At 40.2% G+C, this 25,036-nt stretch overlaps 1 protein-coding gene across 4 annotated transcripts in view; it reads right to left on the reverse strand.

Moving 5' to 3' along the window:
• PDGFD (platelet derived growth factor D) overlaps positions 1–25,036 on the reverse strand; it is a 144,627-nt gene that overhangs the window by 37,375 nt on the left and 82,216 nt on the right. Inside the window, exons 2-4 of one of the 4 annotated variants that reach the window (XM_050333063.1) lie at positions 22,981–23,167; positions 18,759–18,939; positions 18,049–18,090 (exon numbers count right to left, since the gene is read on the reverse strand). In XM_050333063.1, coding sequence (XP_050189020.1) covers positions 18,049–18,090; positions 18,759–18,939; positions 22,981–23,167 — 410 coding nt within the window. Of the gene's footprint in view, positions 1–18,048; positions 18,091–18,758; positions 18,940–22,980; positions 23,186–25,036 lie in introns of all 4 variants that reach the window. The other 3 variants (XM_050333062.1, XM_050333065.1, XM_050333064.1) reach the window with 3 other exon arrangements.

Consider the following 25,036-nt stretch of genomic DNA (forward strand, 5'->3'; position numbering starts at 1 on the left):
CTGTCTAAAAGGTCAGATAACACTTGCTCAAATGAGACAATAGTTACGCCTTTGAAAAATCAGATGTCATCTAACACTATTATGTCTATAAGCATCCTATTTGCTACACAAACTCACAAGAAAGTGCGCAAGACTTTACTGCCATGCTGTGCAAATTGTGCATTGCCTTTATTTTTTCCATTTATCAGACAGGCCTGTCCTCATATCTCCATGTACAAGGGATTTACTAATAGCTAATCTGGTGTATACTGCAGTTAAGCAATTATAAACAAAATACAAATCAAGTAACATTCACTGTAAATATTCTGCAATTTCTCCTTTGCCATTTTTATCTGAATGGAAAATTTTACTTCTGCAATTAAACACTGGGACACAAAACTTGAAAGGCCCTTCCGGGTTTTCACTTCCAAAACCCTCAGATTTGTTGGCTGCTTCCAAGCTAAATTTATCTTTATTGCACTTATGTAAGTACCAGCTTTATCCTTTTCTTCCCCTCCCAAGTTTGCTTCCTGCAGTAATTCTGAAGAGATGTTATATCTCCTCTCAGCATACATCTTTTTATGCTAAGCAAGCCAAGTTGTCTTGGCCCTTAGTAAGAAATGTCCTCTTCTCCCCCAATTGTCCCTGAACTCAGTCCAAGAAAAATGGGATTACTCCATACTATGGAGACCAAAACCATACAAAAAGATGCAACTACAGCCTCGTTGGTCCTATGCCTAGTACACTGAGAAATTTTCTTCACCCCTCTTCACTAACCAGTGAGATGCCATTTAACAGCAAATACTTTTGCTATTAATCTCTACAGGAATTACCTCTTTTCTCATTTTTGGGCTGTTGCATTTTACTGCAAATCAATTCTTTGCTGCTCAAGGTCAACCAGTTTTCCTCTTCAATACTCTGATTTTCCCATTCATGAGCAATGTACTTCAGTTCTGTGTGTGCTGCAAAACCCATTAAAATACTACTCTGCAGGTTGTACTCTGGCTGCTAAAACATCCCAAAAATAAAAATGACTATAAGACCAGCCCTTTAGAAACTCCCATTAGCGAGCTCTCTCTCTATGGATACTCCCTGCTGCATTACAGCACACTGCTTCCCCTTTGACTGCTACATGTCCATATTCTGCAGCATAAGCATTTCCTGTGTGACATGGGGTGAGATGCTCCTCTGAAGTCCAATTACATTTGCTAGACTGCATTTTCTTCCTTTCCAGGCTATCTTTCAGTCTGGAATGAGTTCCTTTGATAAAGAGATGGGGAGTTTTTCCCTAGTTTCCTGCATCTTTAACCACCTTTTTTTGCTGACAAGTGCCCTGTAAGCTTTCTAGGTCAGAATAATCAGCCTGCAGGTGCCTGGGCCACTCTCCTATCATTGATGCTGTACACTGCCACTGCATTCACCATTTCCACGTGAGCCCTGGCTCACCTTATCACTATCCAGGGATGAGATCCAGGTGCTTTCAGCTCAGACTACATCTGTTCCCTACTCCCTTTAAATTATTATTGTATAGAAAGGAGACTTGCTATCAGAAATGACTCTTTGTGCCTTATGGTCTGCAGTGCCCATCTTTTGGCAGCGGCACTGGAGGGTTCTGAAGGCAATTGGGCTCCTTGCTCACCCTGGTTCAGTGTCTAAGCACATCTGGGCCATGGTGCCGCCCCATTTCGCAGGGCTTGCTGGTCCCCGTGGGATGCCCCATGCCAGCTCTGCCAGGGCAGTGGGGAGCGGACATCCAGAGGGGTCCTGTTCAGTGCAATGCTGCACATCACAGTGGTGTCAGAGAGCTGCCAGGTGGATAAGAGCTTGGGAGGAGTGATCCTAGGAGCCAAAACCTCGCTGCCAGGTCAAAGTCCAGTGCCCTTGTGAGGACTGTGGTCTATGCTGACTGGCTGGAAGCAGCTTCCCTGGTAAGAGGTGAATCTGCCCTGAGCAAAACTGAAAAAGCTGATACTTCACTTTCCCAGTAGCATCCAGGTTGGAAAAAACTCTTTCAGAGTTAACAGAAGGCAGTGACAGCTGGTTATTTCAGGTCCTCCTTCTTGGTATGACTCATACCAAATGGGAATGTACTGAAAGGCCCCAGTACTAGGGATAGAAGGAAAAAATATTAATGACAGAAAATCTCCTAAGAGCAAGCTATTAATTTTCTGATTTCTTTCCACTTGGGTTTCTACACATTTTTTGTAGATTTAAGCATGGTCTATAATCAGTGAAAAATAATTATTAACAAATATAGCCTAATTTCATTTAATATTCCAAGTTTTCCCTTGTTCTGCTAGGAGGATCTGCTAAGTGCAGACATGCACGCTTACATTTTTAGACATGATTTGGAAGAAACATGAAAGCACTAATAATAATAATGAAAAACTCTAATGAAGCTAAGCAAATTTAATTCCAAAGCTGAGGACACAGTGTAAAAAGGTACCAGTAAGGGATATAAGCTATCCTAGCAGCAATCCCAGCCTATTGATTTTTTGTGAAGGATCCATTTGTTTTTGAGCTCTCTCTCAGAGGATGCTGTTTAATTCTGCAGTAAGCATGCAGCAGGAGCACATGTTATGTTTCACAAATAATGCAAAACAAAGCAATTTCTTCACCCTCCTTTTTTGACTGGAAGGCATTGCATTTTCTCAGACAACAAAAAAGGACTGCTATGCAAAGTTTCTAAGATGCTCAGTAATAATAAAAATAGCAAGAATACATAATCTTTGAAGAATACAAGAACAATTTTCTCTTAGCTTTTCCAGGTTTTTGATGGGATCAAAAGCAGTTATTTACTGCAAACAGCACAGGATACTGCTTAATGGGGATTTCATTTAACTTGAGTTTGATCAAACAGCTAGATTAAGGAAAAAACAAAACTATTCCAACTAAACTTCCAGACCCAGATCTATTCCTAAAAAACAACGTTACTGTTTAAGCTAAATACAAGTACCTTAGGAACTGTTATGCTTCTCATTTCTCTTATGCATAATTCTTACAAATAGCAATTCTAAGTGACACTATCAATGAAGACCAGGTAAAAACACCTTACATTTGAAACCTTCTTGTAAACAATCTAACTAAACCATGTTAATCAGTTTTGGGATCAGCTTACAAAAAAACAGTATCGGAAATCCTTCTAAACACTGAAGTGAGACCACAATCTCAGGATCAGGAAGGTGTGTTCTGGGTCAGAATTAGTGTGTTTTATTTAAATTCTGGAGCCCCTGGTGGTCTAGTGGTAAAGGCGCCGCACTATCACCGCGGAGACCCGGGTTCGACTCCCGGTCAGGGCCACTCCCGGGCAGGTGGGGCTCGTTAGCCCTTAAAGGCAACCCACCTACGTCCTAAGGACCTCGCTGCCACCGTCCAAGCTCGCTTGGCCCCGGCAGATGAACCTTAGGATTAAAGGGTGGGCTCAGTTCCGCGCACACTGTGTCTCACCTAAAAAATCCAATGCGCAGGCTGGAAGGTGGAAAGACCTTCCCCGGATCTTCGCTCGCGAAGACTGGCCATTATTATTTATTATTATTTAAATTCTGACTAAATACACCATAACCAAATAGACTAAGGATGTCTGTGTAATTGCAATAGGCTAAATATTTTCAAGCAATGAAAATTAAGAAGAACAGTTTAGTTCACTTTTATACTAATGACCTGGAAAATGTCACAGAAATTGAAGCTGGACAAAAAAATTAAAGTTGGAAAAAAATCAAAAGAAGTTGTAAACACCATTTAATATACAGGAATATGCTAGGACTACCAGAGGTCAGAAGCAGTGGCAGGAAATGAAAGCTTTCATTTAAAAGAATGTAAATGGAGAAAAAGGTACGAGCCATAAACTCTATTAAATGGTACATATGGACTCAGAAAGGAACTCATGCCAAGAGCCTGGAAGGAACGAAGGAAAAAACCCCATGAAATTAACCTGAAACGTGACACAGTGGCACAGCATGCAGGGTGACTTATGCCTGACACACAGAGATATTCCCTAGGGCACAGGGATATGCTCTCCTCACAGCAAAGGGATACCTACCACCACAGTTCACCAAGGGGATACCATATCACCACAAATCACCACCTCCCAGTGGACCATGGGCAGAGGTGCAGCCTCTCCTAACTGGCTTCACAGGGAAGTATGAACATTTGCTCACCTTCACCTCCTTCCCATGGGTGCAGGACAGGATTATGCTCAGAAAAAAGCAGGGTTTGTGGACAAAAGCAGCTCCTCTGAAAATCAAAGCCAGGTGTTCTCCAGAAAACAGGCACAGCCAGTTAGTTTGACCTATGTGGGTGTGATATCAGTATCAATAAAAATTGCAGGAGGTAGCTTCATACCCCATCATGGAGACGTCAAGGTGACACCAAACCTGTGCCATCTTGGCCTTGCAGTGCTGGTGTGCGACAGCCAGGTTTTTTGGCTATCCACCTCCATCAGCATTGCAGGTTTATGAGGAGAAAACAGGAGAGTGTTCTTGCACACTCCATCAGAAAGACTTTACTTTGTGGTTCAAAAAGGCCTGAGTCTTTCCTGAACATCAGAAAGCATTTTTAATGTATCAAACCTACAGACTGCTAAATTTTACTCTGGTTTTAGCACAGCTCTTCTGGCCACTGTATCCATCTTTGTCTAGGAGGACTAAACCTCCAGGATGGCCACTGCACCAGCAGAATACCAGCACCCACGCAATTCTCCAGATTTCAGCTGCTGGCGTTACAAGTGTTGTCTCTGCTTTTAATCTATTTCTTAAAGCACCTGGAAAATGTACCTGAACCAGCACTGAACTAGCACTGTCAGCACACAAAGTTGCTGCTAAGGTGGGAAAGTAGAGTGTTTACTTTCACACATTTGTGATGGAGATAAATTATGTATATAGAGAGCAGAGTGTCCTATTTCCTGCTGCCTTACATTATCTGACCTTTTTTTTTTTTTTGTCTCTTCATAGCTTAATAGTAATACTAATTTTTCTGTATAAACTCCTGCATATGCAAAAAGAGGTGGAAGGCCTGAATAGGAACACAACTGATATATTCAGGCTCTTTGCTAACCATCAGCGTAAGATAAGCACACAAGACCATACCTGCCTAGAGGAGAAGCATCTCAGAGCTAATATGCACATGTAGTACAATGCACATTTTGAAATAGGATCTCATTTCCAGTCAGGTGCAAAAATTTCACTCATCTCTAAAAAACAGCAATTGTTTTGTGTTTGGTTTAGGTTTCCATACCTACACAGCACTCCCAATTTCTGTTCACTTGTGAAAAAAGCAAAGTTTTCAGCAGCCTATTTCCATCACTAGTGGCCTCTTCAGCATGTAATACAAACCATACAGAGTAGTCAGACTACCTGTCCTCATAGTGCCCAGGTTTTTTCAAGAATATTTTTTTTTGTTTCAAGTTTATTGGCCAGACCTTGGTGTGAGGTAAGTTTTTGTGGCCATAAGGTCTCTTTTTATCACGCCTTACAGCAGTAGAAATAGTAGTCTCATTCTTTCTAGGCTGTTTTCCCAAGTTTAATGGTTGGTTTGTTATTTTAATTTTTTCTCCTCAAACATAATATTCTCTTTCAAAATTACCCATAAGTCTGCAAACATTGAACCCCAGGGCTCACAAATGCCATTAACTCTGTCACTCATGGTGCTGTCAGGAGTGATAAGAAAATGAAAGGAAAGATGACCTCCATGTAAGAACTTTTGGGCTACGTCTTTATTAGTAATAAAATGAGGTATAGATTGACCAGATATGGTATGACTCTTGTCCTCAGATGTAACTATTACCCTGCAAAACAGAGTGGTCACAATAAACTGCACATTGGAAACAACCCGAGGCCTGTGATGGCTCCAAAACTAGGCATGCTAAAAATGTGAGAGTGCAAACAACCTTGTGCCTATGCCTTGGCTCACATCCATCTTGTTTAATAGTCTCTGCTGACAACTGTGGATACACAACCTTATTTTTTAGAAGGTCTGATTCTGCAAGAGCTTGTATGTAGAATTCATTATATATACGACTGATGGTTGGATAACAGCGGTGCCTAGATCAGGAACATGCAATGAGACATGATGGTGCCTGATTCCTACAGTCCAAGGGAAACTTTCATTACAGTGTTTGTTACCACACACGACCTAAAAAATACATCAGGACAAAAATACCGATTAAAAGGAAGCATTTTTATAGCTGCCCAGACCAGAAGTATTATTAAAAAAAAAAAAGCTTCAGTAGGTTAAGCAAGGGAACTGGAAAATAAATTTTATCTACCACAAAACATTTTGTACAATGAAAATATATCCCCAAATAAAAAGCTAATAAAGTGAAAAAACCTTATTGTCGAGGGTCACAGAAAAATTGGATGTTATTTGCTTCTGCTGAAAATGATCTAACAAGGAGATACATAAATTCCACAGACCTAAAAATTATTTTTAGCTTCCAGTGCTACAGATAAGTTGCAAAATCTGACCCTGTTGTTACAGGCTCAGACCTTCTCTAATTAAGCTCTGACTAGTCATCAAACTGACAATCAATGAAAACAGAACTGTATTTTTCTTGGTATTAAAAGAGATAGGAAGTGTGATAGTTTTTTGTTTGTTTGTTTGTTTTTTGGTTTGTTTGTGGGTTTTTTTGCATGGAATGTATGTTCAAAATCAGTTCAACATGGAGACTAATCTGTGGGTTGAAAAATAGCGAGGGGTTATAGGCAAAGAATTATGGTAACAACACCATCTCTGGGCTGGAGGAGGTGTTCAGTTCAGTAGCACAGAGCTCATCACCAGGCAGGGGATTATTTTATGTAACAGTGTCATTCAGACAAAAATTTTCTAGTAAGGTTTATCCTATCAAGTCTAAAATGTCAGGAACCCTGCAACTAGTAAAAGACGTGTGTGTGAATATGCATGTGTAAGGGAAAACCAGAAACACTCTGGCATGTCTGTCATCTGTGTTATTTTGAAGACATGCATGGACTTTATGGAGCGCTCATAGCAACAGAGAAGGTTGTAAATTTAATAAAGATGTGTGCATAAAAAACGCAAGTCAGATTTATGCAGTGCCGTGACTATCTTTGGAAATGTGGCATACAGTGTGAAGGTTATTGGAGCCAGAACCAATGTGCTGAGCAAACAACAGCATCAGCCTGCAAGCTCAACAGCTTCCCCAGCAGGGAAGGAAGGACCTTCTCTGATGACCTGTGCCTGGAACTGAAGAATCAGAATAAAACTAAGAATTGTTAATAGGAAGTGTAGAGGTCCAAAGAGTTCCAGTTATGATGCCACCCAAGGAGGAGTGGAAGGATGAGAATAGCTACCAGCTTTCTCCCACCCACCAGACCAGTGGCTCAGTGTGGTCTGAAGCTGATTTTTGTTCATTCATCTTTCTGGTTTGGAATCTGGGATTGCTGTATTCCATTTTGTAGTAATGAAATTTCTTAAACTAGACAAGACCTCAAATAAGTCTGACAGGCACAGGAAAAGCGAGCATCCAAATAAAAGAGCACAGCAGAAAACCCCTTTGTTCATTGCTCTTAGTTTGGATGAGGCCCACCCCACTGGCACAGTATCCCAGACTGGAAGCTGGAACGACACCACCAGCTTCTGTACTGTCTTTTAGAACTTAATCTTGTAGCATTTTACAAAGGCTTATTGTGCCTGTCTTTGAGGTGGGAAATCTCAGGCTGTGAGAAGGTGTCAGAGATGGAGGCTATCCTGGAGCTGTGGTTGAAAGGCCAGAACCCTCCCTGAGGTCACGATGCTGCATCCAAACCTGTGGACAATGCAACAGCAGGCAGAGACATCTTCACTGAGAACATGGAAAAATCAAAAATATTACCATAACCCAGCAAGAGAAGTTACACTCTGGAAAGATGCAACCTAACGTGTTTCTAAATAACATGCTGAGTGGAAGGAGGAACATAGGAAATATGGGAACTCAAAGACTGGACTGAGCTGACAGAGGAAAACACATTAAAAGACACATTCACACTGTTAGGGCATTCAGGCTGGCCACTGCCATACAGACCTGCCTAAGCAGGGTACCCTGGCAGGCAACACCCCACTCATACCACAATTCTGGTGATGCCTGAACCACCAGACTCAGTTCCCTTCGTTACCACAGAGACATAGAAAGCTAGGAAAATCTGGAGGAATTTTGAAAAGAACATCAAAAACTCTGAGAGGACTGGATAGCCTGGGTTTTTGGGAAAGACTAAAAGCTAAACACAGACATCATTGCTTGACTAAGTGAAATGCAAAGAAGCATAAGGTCATCCTACAAATATCTGAAGGAGATATACACTCACAACAAAGAGAACAGACTTCTTTATCATAAATTAGGAAGGAATATAATTGCAGCTAATGGTGTGGTATGGTATTTAAAAAAAAGGAAAATTAAAAATGATAATCAAAATAAAAATATCTTTGCAACAATGATTTATTAGTTTGCGGTTAAATGTCCCATAAGGTATGCTCCTATGCTTGTTATATTTAAAAATAATACTAGATGATCAAGCAACACCTTTAAAATAAAGAGAATTCTTGTTCTGAGGGAAAGATGTGCTGAATGACCCCACATCTTAAATGTTTGTCTGCATTAGACACTACTGAGTAAAAAAAAAAAAAAAAGAGTCTAAATTTAGATTCAGAAATCTTAAAACGATCAGTACCATTTGATCCAGGGCTGTAAGTAGTTTACAGCAGTTACAGCTGTTGCAACAAACAAGGCAAAGATTTATTATGTAGGCAATTAAACAACCATTATACACAATACATTGTGTTCCCTGGCTTGCCAAGAATGACAAAAACACATTGAACAGTGTTAAGGTTGAAACAGACCCTGCAACCCAAACTTGGCTAGAACAGTACAAGAACAGGATTGTGCTGCCAGGCTTTGTAAGATAGTGCTGACACACAGTCAAATAAATAGTATTGGTGGAATAAAGAACATGAAGCTGTGCCTCAGAGATCTCCTCTACACACAAGACTGAAGACATGCAATTCTTGTTTTGATTTAAAAGACAACTTGCAACCGACACCTGCTATGATGGGTTTCAACAAGTTCCTCCCTGCAGCTTGGAGGTCTAGCATGTTTCAAGGCACCAGTCACTTCCCCTGGAAGCCTGTCAGAAGAAAATACCAAAAGCAGACTGACTTCCCTCTCTTCTCCAATACAGTTGGTACACTCCAGTTAAGCTGCACCTTGAGCTTTTGTGGAAAACCTAGAGAAGACTGTTCAACAGGAACAGGGCCTGGGAATAACAGACTATTTCCTCTTTCCTTGTGGCCATGGTGGTAGAGCAGACCAGCCTTGACACTCTGAAGAACCAGGAGTTAATTAACCCCTCTTTAAAGCATTTAATGCAACCTCAGTGTCTAATGAACCTTCCTACAGAATCAAACATGGCATCTTTCTTCTCCCAGCAAATCTGTCATTTTAAATAGATTTCTAGAAAACACTCTCCACAGTTACAAAACCAAAATAAAAGTTAAATTCTTCATATATTATGATCATTTCACAAGCTAACATTCTACAGCTGTCGCTGAAGCAGAATTAAAGGGCAGAACATGGATATTAAAGGGCAGAACACGGACTTACAGAGACACTGTCAAGTCAAAAATCTAAAATAGTCAGCTAATGCGATGGTCAGGTTAATGAGTGCTGTTAAAAAAGTTGACACTGTAAACTCACCTCATGTTTATACACACTGATGTATTGTTTAGGGTTAACTTAGGTGAGAATGGTTGGATTTAACCCTCCTTTTTAGTGTAGATGCAAGAGAGGATCACAGAATGAAGAGAGGTCTACCAGCAGCACTGATGGGGTGTTTATAGCATTTTCAATTTGCTACTGTATTTCCCATCTCTCCTTCTGGTGCCTTCCTAATGGTCAACTCTAAGCAGACAAATTAGCTATGAAGTCTTTTTATGTCTTCTGAGAGGCGCTGTATAAAGGCTGTGATTCGTCTGTTTCTTGTGCAGTGCCAAAACTTCAGGTCCAAGCTATTTATATTTTCTTCTTGTTGGCACAGACATGGGAAGCAAAGTCAGGTCACAGGGTGGCCTTTGCCCTCTCACAGGTAATGCTCATTATGTCACAGAAAACGTACCCTTCATTTAATGCATTGCAGTTTTCAATGCTGGATGCACCCTAACTTTCTGCTACCTACACATATTTAATGTTAATTAAAAGTATTGCTTTATGGAGACAACTAAAAAGCTGTCCAATACACATGGTAAGTAGCATTTAAGATTTTAAGACTTGCAATCTCTAAAAAAAGCTTGACATAAAAGATCTTTTTAAAAACTGATCGATATCCCCAGTGTAGTTTTAATACAAAATATCTTGAATATCCTCCATCCATTTGCTAACCATCTATCATTCACAAGACTACCAGACTGTTAGGAATCATTGATTTGTTTCCCTAATTAACAAAGATTAATTAAGATTTTCGCAACAAGTTTGGGTATGGGTTTAATTTCCTACTTGTCCAGTAGCACAATTTTACCACAAGCAAAGTAATTCACGAATTCTGGCTCTCTGGACGTCCACTTGCTGCGCACTCTATATTTTTATTAAACAGAGATTGCTTTACTGTAACTGATATTTGAATAACAGAGAAAAGATTACCTCTCATATAGAATTTTTGTATGTAACCACGTATATTAGGACCAAAACCTGAGTATGAACAAGGAAGCAGTATAGGCATGAAAGCTAAAGGGACAGATAATTTTCCGTGAATCTTCACACATGCCCTCACTTAGTCAAGTTCAGTGGCAAGATCATAGACAGTTGCTATACTGTGATTCCCTCCATGCATTTCATTAAAATATTGAAGTCAGTATTTTTCCAGGTTTAAACACTTCCCAAAAAACACAGCATTCCCATGGCTCTTATCCGCTATTCTTACATGCAGTGTAGTTGCTTGATCTCATTGCTAATATGATTGTGTGCTTCTTGGAATTTGCCTCTGCTGTATTTCGCAAGAAGTTGTGTTGATACTGAATGAGGCTTTTGAGACTGATTATTTTTGTCTAACATGGGTAACCCTCTTGCACTGCACATGATGATCTTTTTCTGTTGTTGTCTTTAGTACCTCAAACTTACCTTGGAAAAGTAGAAATTTCCTCTGGATCACTGATTTTCCCAGGAATTCTTTGAACAGGTAGTAATGTCTGCAGGAAATGCAGTCCTTCAAAATCTAAAGCTGTCCTAAATGAACAATGCCTCTAAGTCTTGTTAGAATCAATTATTTGGGACAGGATACTGGATTTGAAAATAGCACACTTGTGTTTGTACAATGCTTTGAAGGTGCAAAGTGCTACATTTTCTCAGCCATTACCACGAATTTGGTGAATTCTCATACAATGTATAACACAAGACTTGGTTAAAGACATAGTATTTTCAGAAGGAATTGGGCATTAACAGAACTGCTTTTATGTTAAGGCAGATCGATGGCAACATCCTGAAAAAGAACCACATTTAACTGAGCTGTCAACAAATCAGAGCTGGAGGAGAGCAAATGGCTAGTTCTCCCTCATGCTGTTCAAACAACAAAACTGCCAGGCACACATGCTTGCAGCTGAGAAAACTCAGGCATTAAGGTCTATTTTCCTTTCTGATTAAAACAATTGTTTTATCAGTTGAAGTCTGACAGCTTCCAGGAGCTTCTGTCTGCTTACTGAGTCCTGCTGCTTCTGATCTGGTATCTTCCAGTATCTTCCTTCCTAGATAAATTTCTCACCCATGTTCCCAGCTGACTTTTCACTTTTGAAACATACTCAAACCCAGTCCTATTACTTCTCAAGTTCATAGTCAGAGGTTTTGCCAAAAGAGGCTGATCTAGTGAAATGGCCTTACTTTTGTTTTCCTTTCTGCTTGTTTCATACCTGCCCTCGCTCCTCTCCTAGACACAATCTTTCTTATTTCAGGTTCACTGCCTGCCCAAAATCTCACATTCATTTGCCTCTTTTTCTTCCTACCTATGCCACCACAACTCTTCCTTTCCTTCATTCCCTTGTTAAAAATATTTCCTTAATTGCCATTCACCCTTCTAGAGTCCAACTGAAACTGCTTTCACATGACTGTAATGAACAAGTGACACGTGGACATCTTACTGGTAAAGAGGAAAGGTTTCTTCTTTCATTATGTACCTGCCAAATTTGATATTGTTAGTCACACCCTCTCTGTCCTTTCGTTCTGTAACTTTCCTTTCAGCTTTCAAGAATATTTGCTTGTTTGGGGCGTCACCTTCCTCTCTGACCATGGCATTTTGGTGTTTCTCCTGTCTTCCTCTCTCTCTGGACTTGCCTCTTCTACTGTGTATGTTTGCCTTACTCACAAAACCCTTCATTTCTGAACTTGGACTATACTTAACTCTCCTCCTTTCTTGCTACCATGGTTTCATTGCCATTCCTGGATGATCCTATATCAGTCCTTCCCTCTAGTACTTATAGTATCCTCTGATGCCAAGCTGGAAGGTGATTCCTCTTCTCTCTGAAATCTACTTCAGTTCACCACTCTCTTATCAGTGTCATCTCTGACTTTCAAATGGCTTTAAAAATTAGGACACAAGACAAGGAGACTCCCAATGAAGTTTAAAATTCAGAGAGTCACATAGCAGAAGGATTGGGATCAATCTTTGTGTCTGAGACAAGAGTAAACTTGGAAGGGGCATCAGACTTTCAGAAGAGACCTGCCAAGAGAAGGACTACATTAGACCACAGTCTAGGGAACACTGGGGGGAAGATGCAGACTGGGACAACTGACTGTGAAGTGCTGGGTCAGGTCAAGTTCGGCTACTTTGCTTGTAGCCCCCAAGCTCCCTGTGACTCATATGCTATATTCAGGTGGCAGCTCTCAGACTTGAAAACCTGCAGTGTTTTCCGCCTTGGAGGAAAGGAGATGGGACAGGCAAGACTTAGGAGCTAGGCAGTAAAGTTTTAGGGTTTTGGAAGGTGTGACAGTGTGCTGACGGGAGAAAAAGCTCTTGGTTTAATTGCAAATGGTGGAATGAATCTTTTCATTATGACTGTCCCCAGAGCAGCCAATGCTGCCTGAGAAACTGATCATCCAGACGTGCCTTCTCAACACAGGAACACCCTCTCCTCATTGCCAAGCTATCTGACTCCCACTTTTGCTTTCTTTGTATCCTTCACTATATTTTGTTCTGCTCTGAGTGCTGGGATAACCAGAACATCCCTACCTACCACACTGCTTCACTTGTCTACCATACCACCTTCTTTTCTTCCCCAAACCTTGCTGAAGGACAGGTGAGGTCCTATGAATTAAGCAGCAGATTGAGGATTGCTAGATTCTCAGGAATTCTCATTAAATGGAAAGTGTTTTCCCTCCCCATATAAATTACTGTGAAGATGCTCCATGTTTCAAGATGCACTGAGACATAATCCTATCTTTTTAACACACTGTCATTTTATGTTGCTTTTTAAAAATTTTAACACCTTTCAAAGTAAAAAAAAAAAAATCGTGCATAGATAATCTCCTAAACTCTCTGCTTATGTAAAGTTGGGGAAGGAATGTTAAAGATTTTGAGTAAGTTTTATCTAATTAAAAACTAGGACTTAATTACTTTTTTTCCTGAAAGATGAGCCTCTGGCTGATAATTTTATGAGGATGGTATGCCTTGAGCAAACCACAGAAAATAGTCTTCTGCCCAGACTTAAGAAAATAGAAGTTTCATCATATAGATGGTTATGACTTTTGCACATTTAAAAAAATCTTTGCTGTCTAGCATAGGCAGACAATCTAAACTGAAATCAGAGAAAGTAGCAGATGAACTGAGAAAACATCCACGTGTAAATTCTTGCTTCTGCATTGTGAGATGTATTTCATGTGCAAACACTTTATTAACCAAGACATTCCCCTCCACCCCATTCCTTTCCTTTTGTACCCCCAGCAATTTAAGGAGATTCTTTCTGTGGATTATCTAATAGCAGGGAAGGTATTCATGCACCATTATCACTTCTCTTGTCACATGAGATATATTAGATAGGGTTTAGGCAGAATATTTTATCTTGGATACAGAAATGAATTATCTATCTATTCTGTGAAAGAAGTGACAAGCTAAACCAGAAACACAGCAGCAAAGACTCATGAAGCTTCCAGACTGAATTAAACTTAGAAGTAAACATTTCTTACAATCTTTATGAATCTGTACTCACAATGGTGGCTGAATATTCGTGATCATGTTAACTCTTACAAGGGTGTTTATTTATTGACTTATTTAAAAAAACCCTGAAGCCTACTGCTGCACTACTTGCACAAACAAAACTGGCAAGCATTAATTAAGAGCCTTAATTAAGACTGATGTCAGTGAGTACAAGTATCAGGATCAGGTTCTTATTTAGGCCATTTTCATTTTCTGATTGTTCTTCCAATTTTGTTTGGTTTGTTGTGAGTTTAGAATTGTCATTGTTAGTTTAGAATTTGAGCTAACTTTGGTCAATATTCTTTGCATGGAAAGTAATTAAATTTTACTAGACTAACTGTGGTGTCTTACCCCAGTTTGTTAGCAATGCTCTTTTTTTGATCATAGGAGTGGTGACCTATAGTCTGGGTGTTTAGCAGAAAGCTATTTCTCTGTAAAATTCCACATGATGGAGCAAAACCTTAAGTTCACCCCCCTCCACTCCACTAATTTACTTATAGCTCCTTAATTTAAAAAAAAAAAAAAAGGTCAATTCAAACAGGACAAAATTACTCAGGATTTAACCCATTGATACACATTTTGACACTTAAGTTTATCCTGGGACAAATACACTTATGTTCTCCTGTTTAGTACCACATTTCCACCACGGCTGGTTTACAGTTCCAAAATAAGTTTGCAAATAAGATTGCCCTTAATGCTCTGTGATGCTTCCTAGTCATGAATTATATTATAAAGAAAAGGAAGGTAAAAGCTCACATATATGTATATATATGTGCAGAAAGACGTATAAGTAAATACATTTTTAACCTTATACCTTTATATAAATGCAGGTTTATGAAAATACATATACACATGTTCCTTCCTTGTAGTCCTTGTTTACAGTAATGATTTTAGTCAAAGTTCCAAAATATGGATTTCATTTAGGATTAACCAAGCAATTAGTAAGGCAATAGCAATTTATTGTTATAAAAATATAAGAAAATATGTGCCTTTTACAATAAACTTAAAATAGTGTTTGTAAATAGCAAATGGAATCCAAGATTTTCTAGCTGTCTCAGTAAAATGTACCTAAATGCAGGATTTGGAATTTAAATTCCAAACATTCACCTTTGTTGTTGGAACATGGTCCTGAATGAGTTCCTAGACTATTTCAGTAAACGTCCATGCTAACGAGGTTGTAAAACATAGGATTCAATCTTGTTAACATTCCCTTCTAGAATTATGACACTGGAAGAACTTGACTTGAGAAGGAAAAAGGGCATTATATAAAATGATTATTTATCTTCCTCTGTTTCACGTATTTCTACATTGTTGTGAATGACTCTGTCCTTAGAGTAAGAAATTACATAATGAGTGAGAAAAAAATACTGGAATAACTCAATGCCTTCTATACTACAAACTGAGTTTCTAAGGCAACTTGATCAAGAAAAGCATGAAAAAATACTGAGAAGTAAGGGCTTTGAGTGATAATGGCAGGGAGGAATTTCAAACAAATTTGCAGTCAAGTGAGGCTCATGCCTAATAGCTGTCCAGGGCTTTCTCCAGACCATTTTTGCTTTAGGTCTGCGAAGCTTAAAGAAAAAGGCAATTTTTAAAGAGGTTCAAGGGAAATATTTCTCTGTGCGGATATGCAGGCTAAGCCAGCCAACTGCGCAGCTACAACTGAGGGCTTTGAATGTGAAGTGCCTGTGGAGACCAGCCACCAGCTGTGCATACCTACCTCCTCTGACAACGTCACACACAGCACAGAGGAGTCACTTTTTCCAGACAGGAACACTTTTGACTCTTATGCAACTTGGGATCAGCAGTAGGCAGTGGGATGCACTCAACACACTAATAAACTCCTGATGTCAGGTTCACTCTGGAGCTCCCACGCCAAGGAGTGAAGAACTTCATAAGGGAAGAGCAGATCAGGGACAGGCAGCAGGCAGCAGCATGTTGGACCTGCCCCTTGCCTCCAAAATCATCATCACTGCTCACCCTCCAGCCTTCCTAGTTCCTCAGACCCACAGAGGGGAGGGCAGAGGTGGAGGTGCCAAGAGGCAGAGGATGAGGGAAGAGGAGGAGGAAAAAGGTGGAGTGAGCCAGCCTTGGCAAGAAAAGTTGCTAAATGCTGTGTTTAGATGGTCAGACTTTATTTCACAGATTTGTTCTGCTTGCCCTTTGTCCTCTTAACTTATATTGGGACAGTTAATTACTCACATGCATCCATACAGTTTTCAACCTTATACTGCTAAAGATCAATCTTGTATCTTTTTAAACTAATTTTCCAGAGTCACTCTGAGTTCTAATCCGACCATCCTGAGTGACCAAGCCCTTTCATGGGTTGCTTACTTTCCATACCTTGTTTCATGAGGGCAAATGTGATACAAGTGATAAAAGTCTAATTTATGTCTTTTTTTGGAAAAAATAATCCCCTTTTGTTTCTCTAAATGGTACTGAAATGTGAAGTTAATACAAGTACACAAAGATAATGAAGGGTGTTTCTTCTAAGGTCTGCGCTGCCTCATTTGTGCCTCATGCAGAGTGCTGAACTAAGTAAAAACTTGATCTGCATCAAATGTATGAACTTAACTGACTTCCTTAAGATTTAAAAATGAGAGGCCAGTGAGCCAGGCTGCAAGGTTGCTTGGCTGCACGAGCAACAAGAAGAAATTCACCCAGTCATTCTGGCACCATGCACAGGAAATGCAGCTGATCAATAAATTCCAAATCTCCTGATTTCATTTTCTCTGGAAAAGTATCAGTTGGAGTCTAGTACACGAATAAACAACTGCCATGCAGATCCCAATTCCAAACATAAGAAAAGCAAGGGGGTAAAAGATTTGCATATATCTTGAGCACCATTTTCCAAGAAATCCCTCAGAAGTAACCCTGTCTCAGAGGTGGTTATGAAGAAAGAAAAAGCAATGTAAAGGTCCTTCATTCTATCTCGTAGAAAATACCATATGTTCTTGCATGCTTCATTAGTGCTCCCTGGTTTACTGTCTAGAAACACACAGTGAGTTCCACCTTCAGGGGTCAGCAGTGCTCAGCACATCTATGAACTGAGCTCTAAGTGACTGTGGGGACTATTGAATAAGGGCTGACTCTGCTGAATATTAATCCTGCAGTTTTAGGTTGGACCATTTGGATTCTGAACATCAGCTAAGTACATATCATTCCCCATCTTACATATACCCCTAATCACCTCTACAGTGCTCTTCTCAGAAATAAAATAGTATTTCATTCAGAGAGTGCACACAGAGATTATTCTTGTAAATAGATTTGCTAGACTGCAAAATTCTCTGTTTACTCATAGTTTTGAAATTAGATAAATACAGTAGCCTGTTCTGAGCTTTCTAGTGTAGAAAGTCCTGTGTCTTATGAGCGATAACATTTATGTTTTCTGAAAGCCGATCTGACTATCAGACTATCTGCACACAATTTGGAATTAAATGCGCTAAATGCAGCAGAGTTTCTGTGGCTGCACTGAAATGCGAGCAGTATAAAGAGAGGCTGTTCCTTCGCTGTCTCATTTTTATGCCTAGTGGTCTTTCATAGACTGTTCTATCTGAATTTGAGTATTAGATTACCTTCAAATTAGAGCAAATTAGAGCTCAGGATTTACTTACAGTGTCATACCTTACTCCACTAGAAGCCTAACAATTTAAATGTGAAGGAGTACAATCTTCATTCTGTCTTGAGAATGTGCTGTTTATGGACTCTTTTAAGCATACTTAGGCACATATGCATGCAAAGCCAAGAGGTTGAAGTGAAATGACTCAAACAATGCATCTCTCCTGTTACAGCATTATTGGCTATTCCAAGCTTTCTTATTCTTGTTAAATGACAGTAGATTGGATAAAAAGGGAATAAGAAATGGGATGGATATGAAAATATAATGATGACAGTATAATAAATTAATGCTTACCATTTCCTGAGTGTTTGCAAAATCTGTCTCTTTCGAGCTACACTGCACCAAAAGCATTATAATATTAATCAGGACAATACAAAGGAATACATATTTGTATCAATATCTACTTAGAGTAATGATCATTCCTGCTCCCTAAAAACAAAACCAAAATAAAAAAAAAATAAAAAAAAGGAAGATGTTTTTCTCTCATTGAAACAGTACATGACACACTGCTAATGCTTCTGCATATACAGAGGTGCTGTTTATATCTGATTAAAAATACAGCCTGAGCCTTAGTACATTCTCTTGCACGTAGAATTTTATTGCATGCAGAATAAACTACTCTAACTGAAAATCACAGCTATAACCCCTCAGTGTACTTCTATTTGACCTCAAATTAACATGAAAAAAGAGTTCATAGAGCAGCCATTTCTGTGCTATTTCTGCAGCATCTCTCAAGGCACTAGCAGTGCAGCCTCAGTGTAGAATGTGTTAGTGGTTCTGAAACATGTTATTAGACTAAATCATGAACTGAACTTGACTTTGTTTAAAATTTAATAACAGGATGTCAAAAATATTTTCATCTGTATTAATGTAGTTGCTGTAATGAAAATAAGTGATTTATTGTTTTGATCCCATGCAGTTAGTCACACCATCCAGTCTTTAAGTACTGATTCTCGTTTACACTGCAATCTGTTTCTCACCCCTCTCACACCCAGGTGACTTACCACAAGGGAGTAACATATCTTGAATCCAGGTTTAGCCACAAAGTAGTCATCAGATTTGAAGGTTATCTTTATGTGATTTGTTCTTGATGTTATTCTTGGAGGTATTTCCTTGTGTCCGCACCACCGTCCTCGTATAACTGTGCTGGTCTCTGATACATCTTCCACTTCCACAAAGTCATACCTGAAAACCAGTAGGAAGAATTAGTTTTTGCTAACTCTGGTTAGAGAGGGTGGTTGCAAGTTAACAGGAAGGAGCACAGCTGGAGACACAAAGACAACTGTCCCCTGTTCTCCACTCAAAAACATCAGACTAAATATTACAAATGGTGGGCATGCTTGTGTAGCACAAAATACACTGAGCTGAAAGCTACTGCCTAAGTACTCAAATGAGTGACTTCTGGGCTCCTGGAACATGACAGACAGTATTTTCCAACATGTTAAAATAGCAACGAGAGGCACTTCCATGTGGTTAGTATACAATAAGCATACGCATTGTGTTTCATGTGGTGGGTAAATAATTTAGAAACCTGGTAAAATATTATTTAAGGCAGGCTGCCCAAGCCGAGCAGCTGCAAGCACTTGTGTACTTTCTGGTGGTCACCCAAATCCATACAGCAGCAGCCAAGGATCCTGCCTGCTGTGTCGGTCAGAGGGCTGGAGCTGTGTGGCCACAGTGCCAGGAGCAAAGGGAGATGCTGGAGGGACACAGGGCAGTGCACACTGTTGAAAGGTGCTTTTTAGCACCCTCCTTGTAGGTGGCACAGCACTCCTGTAGATGGTTTGGAAAGACTTATAGCAAACTTTCAAGTAGAAAAGTATGCTGGCTCTCTGCATGCTGTGGTGGGGACTCGGCTGTTCACATGGATGCTGTCACCAGGGAAAATGCAAGAGCACGTCTTGTCCTGTGCAAAGTCACAACTCAGCCAGGCACCTGTGGCACAGCAGTGGCACCCTGAGCCCAAAGAGGGCTCTGACAGGAGCAGCAGGCACTAACCTCCAGCAAGAAGGGGATAGAGTGGCAGCACTCGCTGCCCCAGTCTTTGTATTCACTCACTTAGATCATTTATTGAGTTCATTTATTGAGCTGGAGAATAAAGAAGGTAGAGAATAAAGTTCTGATTTTACTACATCTATGACAAAAACAGTCTCTCAGTATCAGTGAAGCCAGGATTAGGCTCCACACATTGCAGCCACTGAGAGAGAGATGATGACAAGAGGGGCAGGTTGAGTGCCATCCTCTTGGTGTAACTGAGCCTTAAAATTTTGGGGATCTTTATCAAGAAAGCTTTCTATTATCAGAGTGTGTTTTCCCTCCAAAGAGGGAGTTTAAGACTGTTAACCGATTCTTCCTAGTAATGTGCTGCTCCCTGCCCCAGGCCTCTGGGCCAAGCACCCTCCTCCCTGCCCAGTTGTGGGAGCTGAATAGCTCTGTAAATAACAGACCTGCTTTCCTTTTTCTGCTGAGAGCCCGTGAGAAAAAACCCACAAGTACTATGTGGTTTGAGAATATTGGCACTGCTGCTTTTATATTCACCAACTCCAAATTGCACAGAACAGAAAATAACAGATTCGCCATGACCAAATCACTTCAATCTGCCCAAACTCTGCTGAAATGTTCTTTTTTTGTAACACACCAAAATTTAGTTCCAGGCAGAGGTAGACTTGTCTCAATCCCTCCCCCCACCCCCATCCTCAGCTCCCACTCCCTCATGGTGATGGATGTGGTACCAGCAGAGCTCCGTGCTGTCCATGCCAGCACCTACCACTGCCCCCCAGGCAGCACGGCAGCCGTGAATGCCTATTGTAACACAGCAGATTGCAGTGTTCAGCATGAGATAGCCTTGCAAGCTTTGGTGAAAGCTGTCCTGACTGGCCTCCCACTTTTTGAGGCCAGAAGCCAGAATAACTGGTAGCAAAAACAATGAAAAACCATAGACATTTAAGGATTATTTCTGCTTTCAACGGCAGAGGCTTTGCTGCAACAGTCATGGAAGTAGGTATATTCTTGGTTGTTTCTGTGCATCCAAGGAGCCTCAGAGGCTGGGTAATCTAATTGCTTTTCAGAGTCACCTCTTATCAAGTGCCTGTGGAAATGCTAACAGCACTTCTAGAAAATTCTGTAAAACCTTGAATATTTACCCTCCTTCTTCAGAAGCTCAGAAAAAATATAGCTCTGCTAAAATATACCTTTTCATTCTGCAGCCTGAATGAATTTCAATCAGTTCAGTCTTAATAGTATGCAAATTATAATAATTAGCATTAATGAAAAATCCAAAGAAAATACTAGGATATTTTGGGAGAAAAAACGTGTAAGGTCAAAAGCAAATACAAAAGCAAGGTAATGTGAAGAAGTCCTGAATTACTTGTCCAGTATGCACAGCCTTCAAGCATATGCTCAGCTCTAAGCATTCATTTCAATTAAAACACGCCTGGCTGTCTCTCTAAAGCAGCACTGCAGGGATTGTCAGGGACTGAAGTTGCAGAAAGGATCTAGTGTTGAAAAATATATTGAGCATTAGCAAAAAAATCTAACTGCACACAGTACTTAATAGGCTTAAAGACATCACAAGCTGTCTGCCCAAGAAATTCCTCACTCTGGAAGTAATACTACCCAAGTAAAGGTCTTCCAGAAACTAGGGAAAGCTTTATTGCAGAAAAGGATGTGATATTTCTCCAGTTTCTATAGACACTTTTGATGATTTAAGGTCTTTGCTTCTTCTATCTGCATCCTAAATTAGCTGCTCTGGAGAAAGCAGGTAGACTGTCTTCCAAGACAGTCTCCAAACCCATAATGCCAGTAACAGCTTGGCTTTCCCTCTCTGTGCCACCACCTTTAAGGGCTTTTGACAGAGAATACTTCATCTTTTTTCCACAGTAAATTAGCCCTCTGTTTCAAAGTTGCAATGCTTTAAGGTCAGCCACAGTTTATCCACTATGTAAATATGAACAGGCTGCTTCTGTGTGCATTAGGTTCTGAAGCTGGGAAAGCATTTGGGGTACTGGGAGGTAACTGTTGTTACTGACTCTGCTGCTGATCTTGGACCATCAGCACTAGAGCATAGCAGACCTGCCAAGGAGCAGGGAAGGAGAGCCAGTTTTAGACTGCATTCTTTTATTACTAAATCAAAAACAAACCTGCAGGAATGGTTCTCTTTATTGGTAATGCAGAAAATTTAACAAAGAAAAAAGGGGCAAAAAATACACCCTGTAAAACCCCTTCAGAGCTGCCAAACCCTATGAACACAAATTAATTGACAAAAAAGATAAGATAAGAAGAGGCTGGGTGTGCAGAAACCCTAACAACCCAGCTCTCTGCACAGATAAGCTGTAACTAACAACATGATCAGGGAGAGTTGGAAACTGAGACTTCAGCATTTTATATAAGTAGCATCACAGCAATCTGCCTTTTGGAGCACACAGGAATCCCGAGCCTGTTCTCTCCCACAGAACAGATAGACAAATAAAAGAAATATAAACAAAACCTCAATGGATTTATAGCATTTTAGTGAATTTTGGCAAGATTCACCTCTGTACTCTGCTAATGCCAAGCAGCTTATCCACCTAGGTTAATCAGCCAGATCAACTGAGCTTAAGGTCACTTTTGCTTAAAAGGGGAACCAAAGCAACTGGGATATAGTAAGGTTTACTTAAATAGATAAATAAATATATAAGTTTGCATCAGTACACTGATGTTTGTGGACTATATTTAAAGGTTTTAAAAGAAACTGTACCAGTGAAGAGTAACAATAAAGACAAGCAAGTAATTTGAAGAACATAATTATATTTTCCAATGCATTTTTATCTGTCCCTCACAGCCCAATATAAACACTTACCTACTCATTCACATTTCCCAGACCCTTCCACCTACCAAAAAAGATGTTTTTTGCCTGGCTGAAACATGACAGGGGTGATAGAGGACAAAATCCTATTAAGGTAGTATCCATGTTTTTAGGTAGCTGGATTTGAGCATGCGAGTACCTTGTGCTTAAAATATTACAGAAGGATTAAAACCTGCCAAAACCACTTCAGGTCCAGGAAAGCTCAGTTTATTTATAAACTCAAAGACCAGTTTCAATCAAAAGGGGATGCCTGGAGGCCTGTCTTTCATGCAAGGACAACCTAGACCTGGCCAGAGATGCCCAGGGTTTGGTTTGCAGTCTCATGCCAGTGAGCTTGAAGGCGGTATTAAGGAGACCTTTGCAAACTTCCACTTGCCACTCACCTGCAGATATCATTTTCAGGTTCCTCCAGTCCAAACTGATTATCAAAAGCCAGCTGGATCCTAGTGGTCTCTGGGGAGTGGAGCCGCCAAGTCAGCAGGAGGTTCCTGGGGTAGCTGCTGGGGAAGCGAGGACTGTGGATGCAGCCATTCCCTGCCACGCTGATGGTCTCTTCTTTTCGGTACAAGTCTGTGAGGTGATTGCTCTCTGTTAGTAGTCACAACTTGTAGAAATTAGTATGTTGTTCCAGTTACAGGAAGGCAAAAAACACAACAGGTTATAACAAAGCACAAATTATTTGCATTTAAAGCCTTAAAAAAGTTGTGTCTAGAAGCAGTTTTATTAGATAGGAAGTACAGTGTATTGTCGCTTAATTCAATCCCATATAAACAGCAAGAACAACAGAACTCAAGTATACGGACTCTTTATTTTACAAGAAATATATCATTACTTTTACATTTATATCGATTATATAATTTCATTCTCACCACTTTGATTTTAAAACAGAATTAAACTTTAATAAAAGCTGAAAGCTTGAGAACAATGAAGTAAGACAGACTGAAGCAAAAAAAAAGATCAACAACCTTGCTTCCCAAATTTGGTGCTTTGGGGAGCAATGCCCTCTGAACAAAAGCACCAATAAAGGGCCACAGGAAAGTGCATTTGAGTGAATTTAAGTTTGTTTATTGTTCTTAAGTATTTCCTCCCAGAAACCTTTGTTAGGTCATGTTTTGATTTTATTTATACAGTGTGAATCATTTGCTGCTAATGGATCATTAACACAACCATGCTTATACTGATGTAACTGAAGTCAGATTGTGTCCCAACTTACTGAATAACTTCAAGACATATAGCCAAGTCTTTATTTAATTAAAATTCCACAACTTCTGCCTGAGCAAATATTCAATTGTTCCTGAAGTTTTACTTCTACTGAGGTAAAGCCTCTGCTGCTATAAATCCCTGGCTCCAAGGATAACAGGAACTGTGGCAAGACCCAGCTTTCTAAAAGTCAAAATGCCTTCTCAGTTGCACCATGCACTTGCATTGTCCAACTGTTTCTGATACTGGAATTTGGCTCACAGCATCAAAGAACTTCAAACAACCATTTTTCTGTGCTTCAACAACTTCATTGTGGGGAAATCTTGAGGATCAGAAGTCTCCAAGACAACATGCAGATCACGGCAGGTTTCAGTTCCCAGTCACAGAATCACAGAATATACTGTGGAAGAGCCCAACAAGGATCACTGAGTCCAACTCTTAGTCCTGCACAGCACTATCCTCAAGAGTCACAGCATGTGACCTAGAGTATTGCCCAAATGCTTCTTGAACTCTGTCAGGCTTGGTGCTGTGACCACTTCTGTGGGGAGCCAACACACTCAGCTCTGAAGAATCCACTGGTGTGACAGCTATCTGTGTTCCTTCCCCATGTGATGTGTGGGAATCTTGAGCTCAGTTCAGTCACTCACAGAGAGATGCCTAACACCCTTTAAGATAAAGTAAAGTTTCCTGCCTGGCCTCCACGAGGACAAGGAGATCCAGCAGCACATCTAGCAGCCCCCAGCAAAGGTCCAGTGGAAGCCGTGGTGTCTCACAAAGTCACCTGCATGTGGGTAATCTGAGCCCCTTCTAAATGCAGACTGTAGGAGTTACACCCAGGTAAGTCAGTCAACCAACTGCATTGACGGAATTTCTATTTACTACATGAACTTGGACACTGCTTTCATGTAAGCACTTAAACTCTGGTGTCTTTATCTTAAACTGAACATCACTCTAGTCCTCTGCTGAATGCCAGGTCAACCTCCAGTTCCACTACAAGCAACAGAAATAGAAAATTGGTGCCTTCTCCTGAATTTGGCTGCTGAGGAAGAGCAAATGAGGGAAAAGTATCTCCCACCAAGTCGCTCTGTGAATGTTGGCAATACAAACCCCAAGTAAGCAACCAGTGGTAGCCATCTGTAACACACAGTAATCTAAATTTTTACTCTTAAAATAAAATCTAACGTTTGACTGAAGTTTTCCAAGGTCTTTATATAAAATAAATATATTTGTTTCAGAAAA

Source organism: Myiozetetes cayanensis, unplaced genomic scaffold (genome assembly GCF_022539395.1).
Source record: "Myiozetetes cayanensis isolate MyiCay16 unplaced genomic scaffold, myiCay2020 scf5-8, whole genome shotgun sequence".
In the NCBI taxonomy this organism is placed as follows: domain Eukaryota; kingdom Metazoa; phylum Chordata; class Aves; order Passeriformes; family Tyrannidae; genus Myiozetetes; species Myiozetetes cayanensis.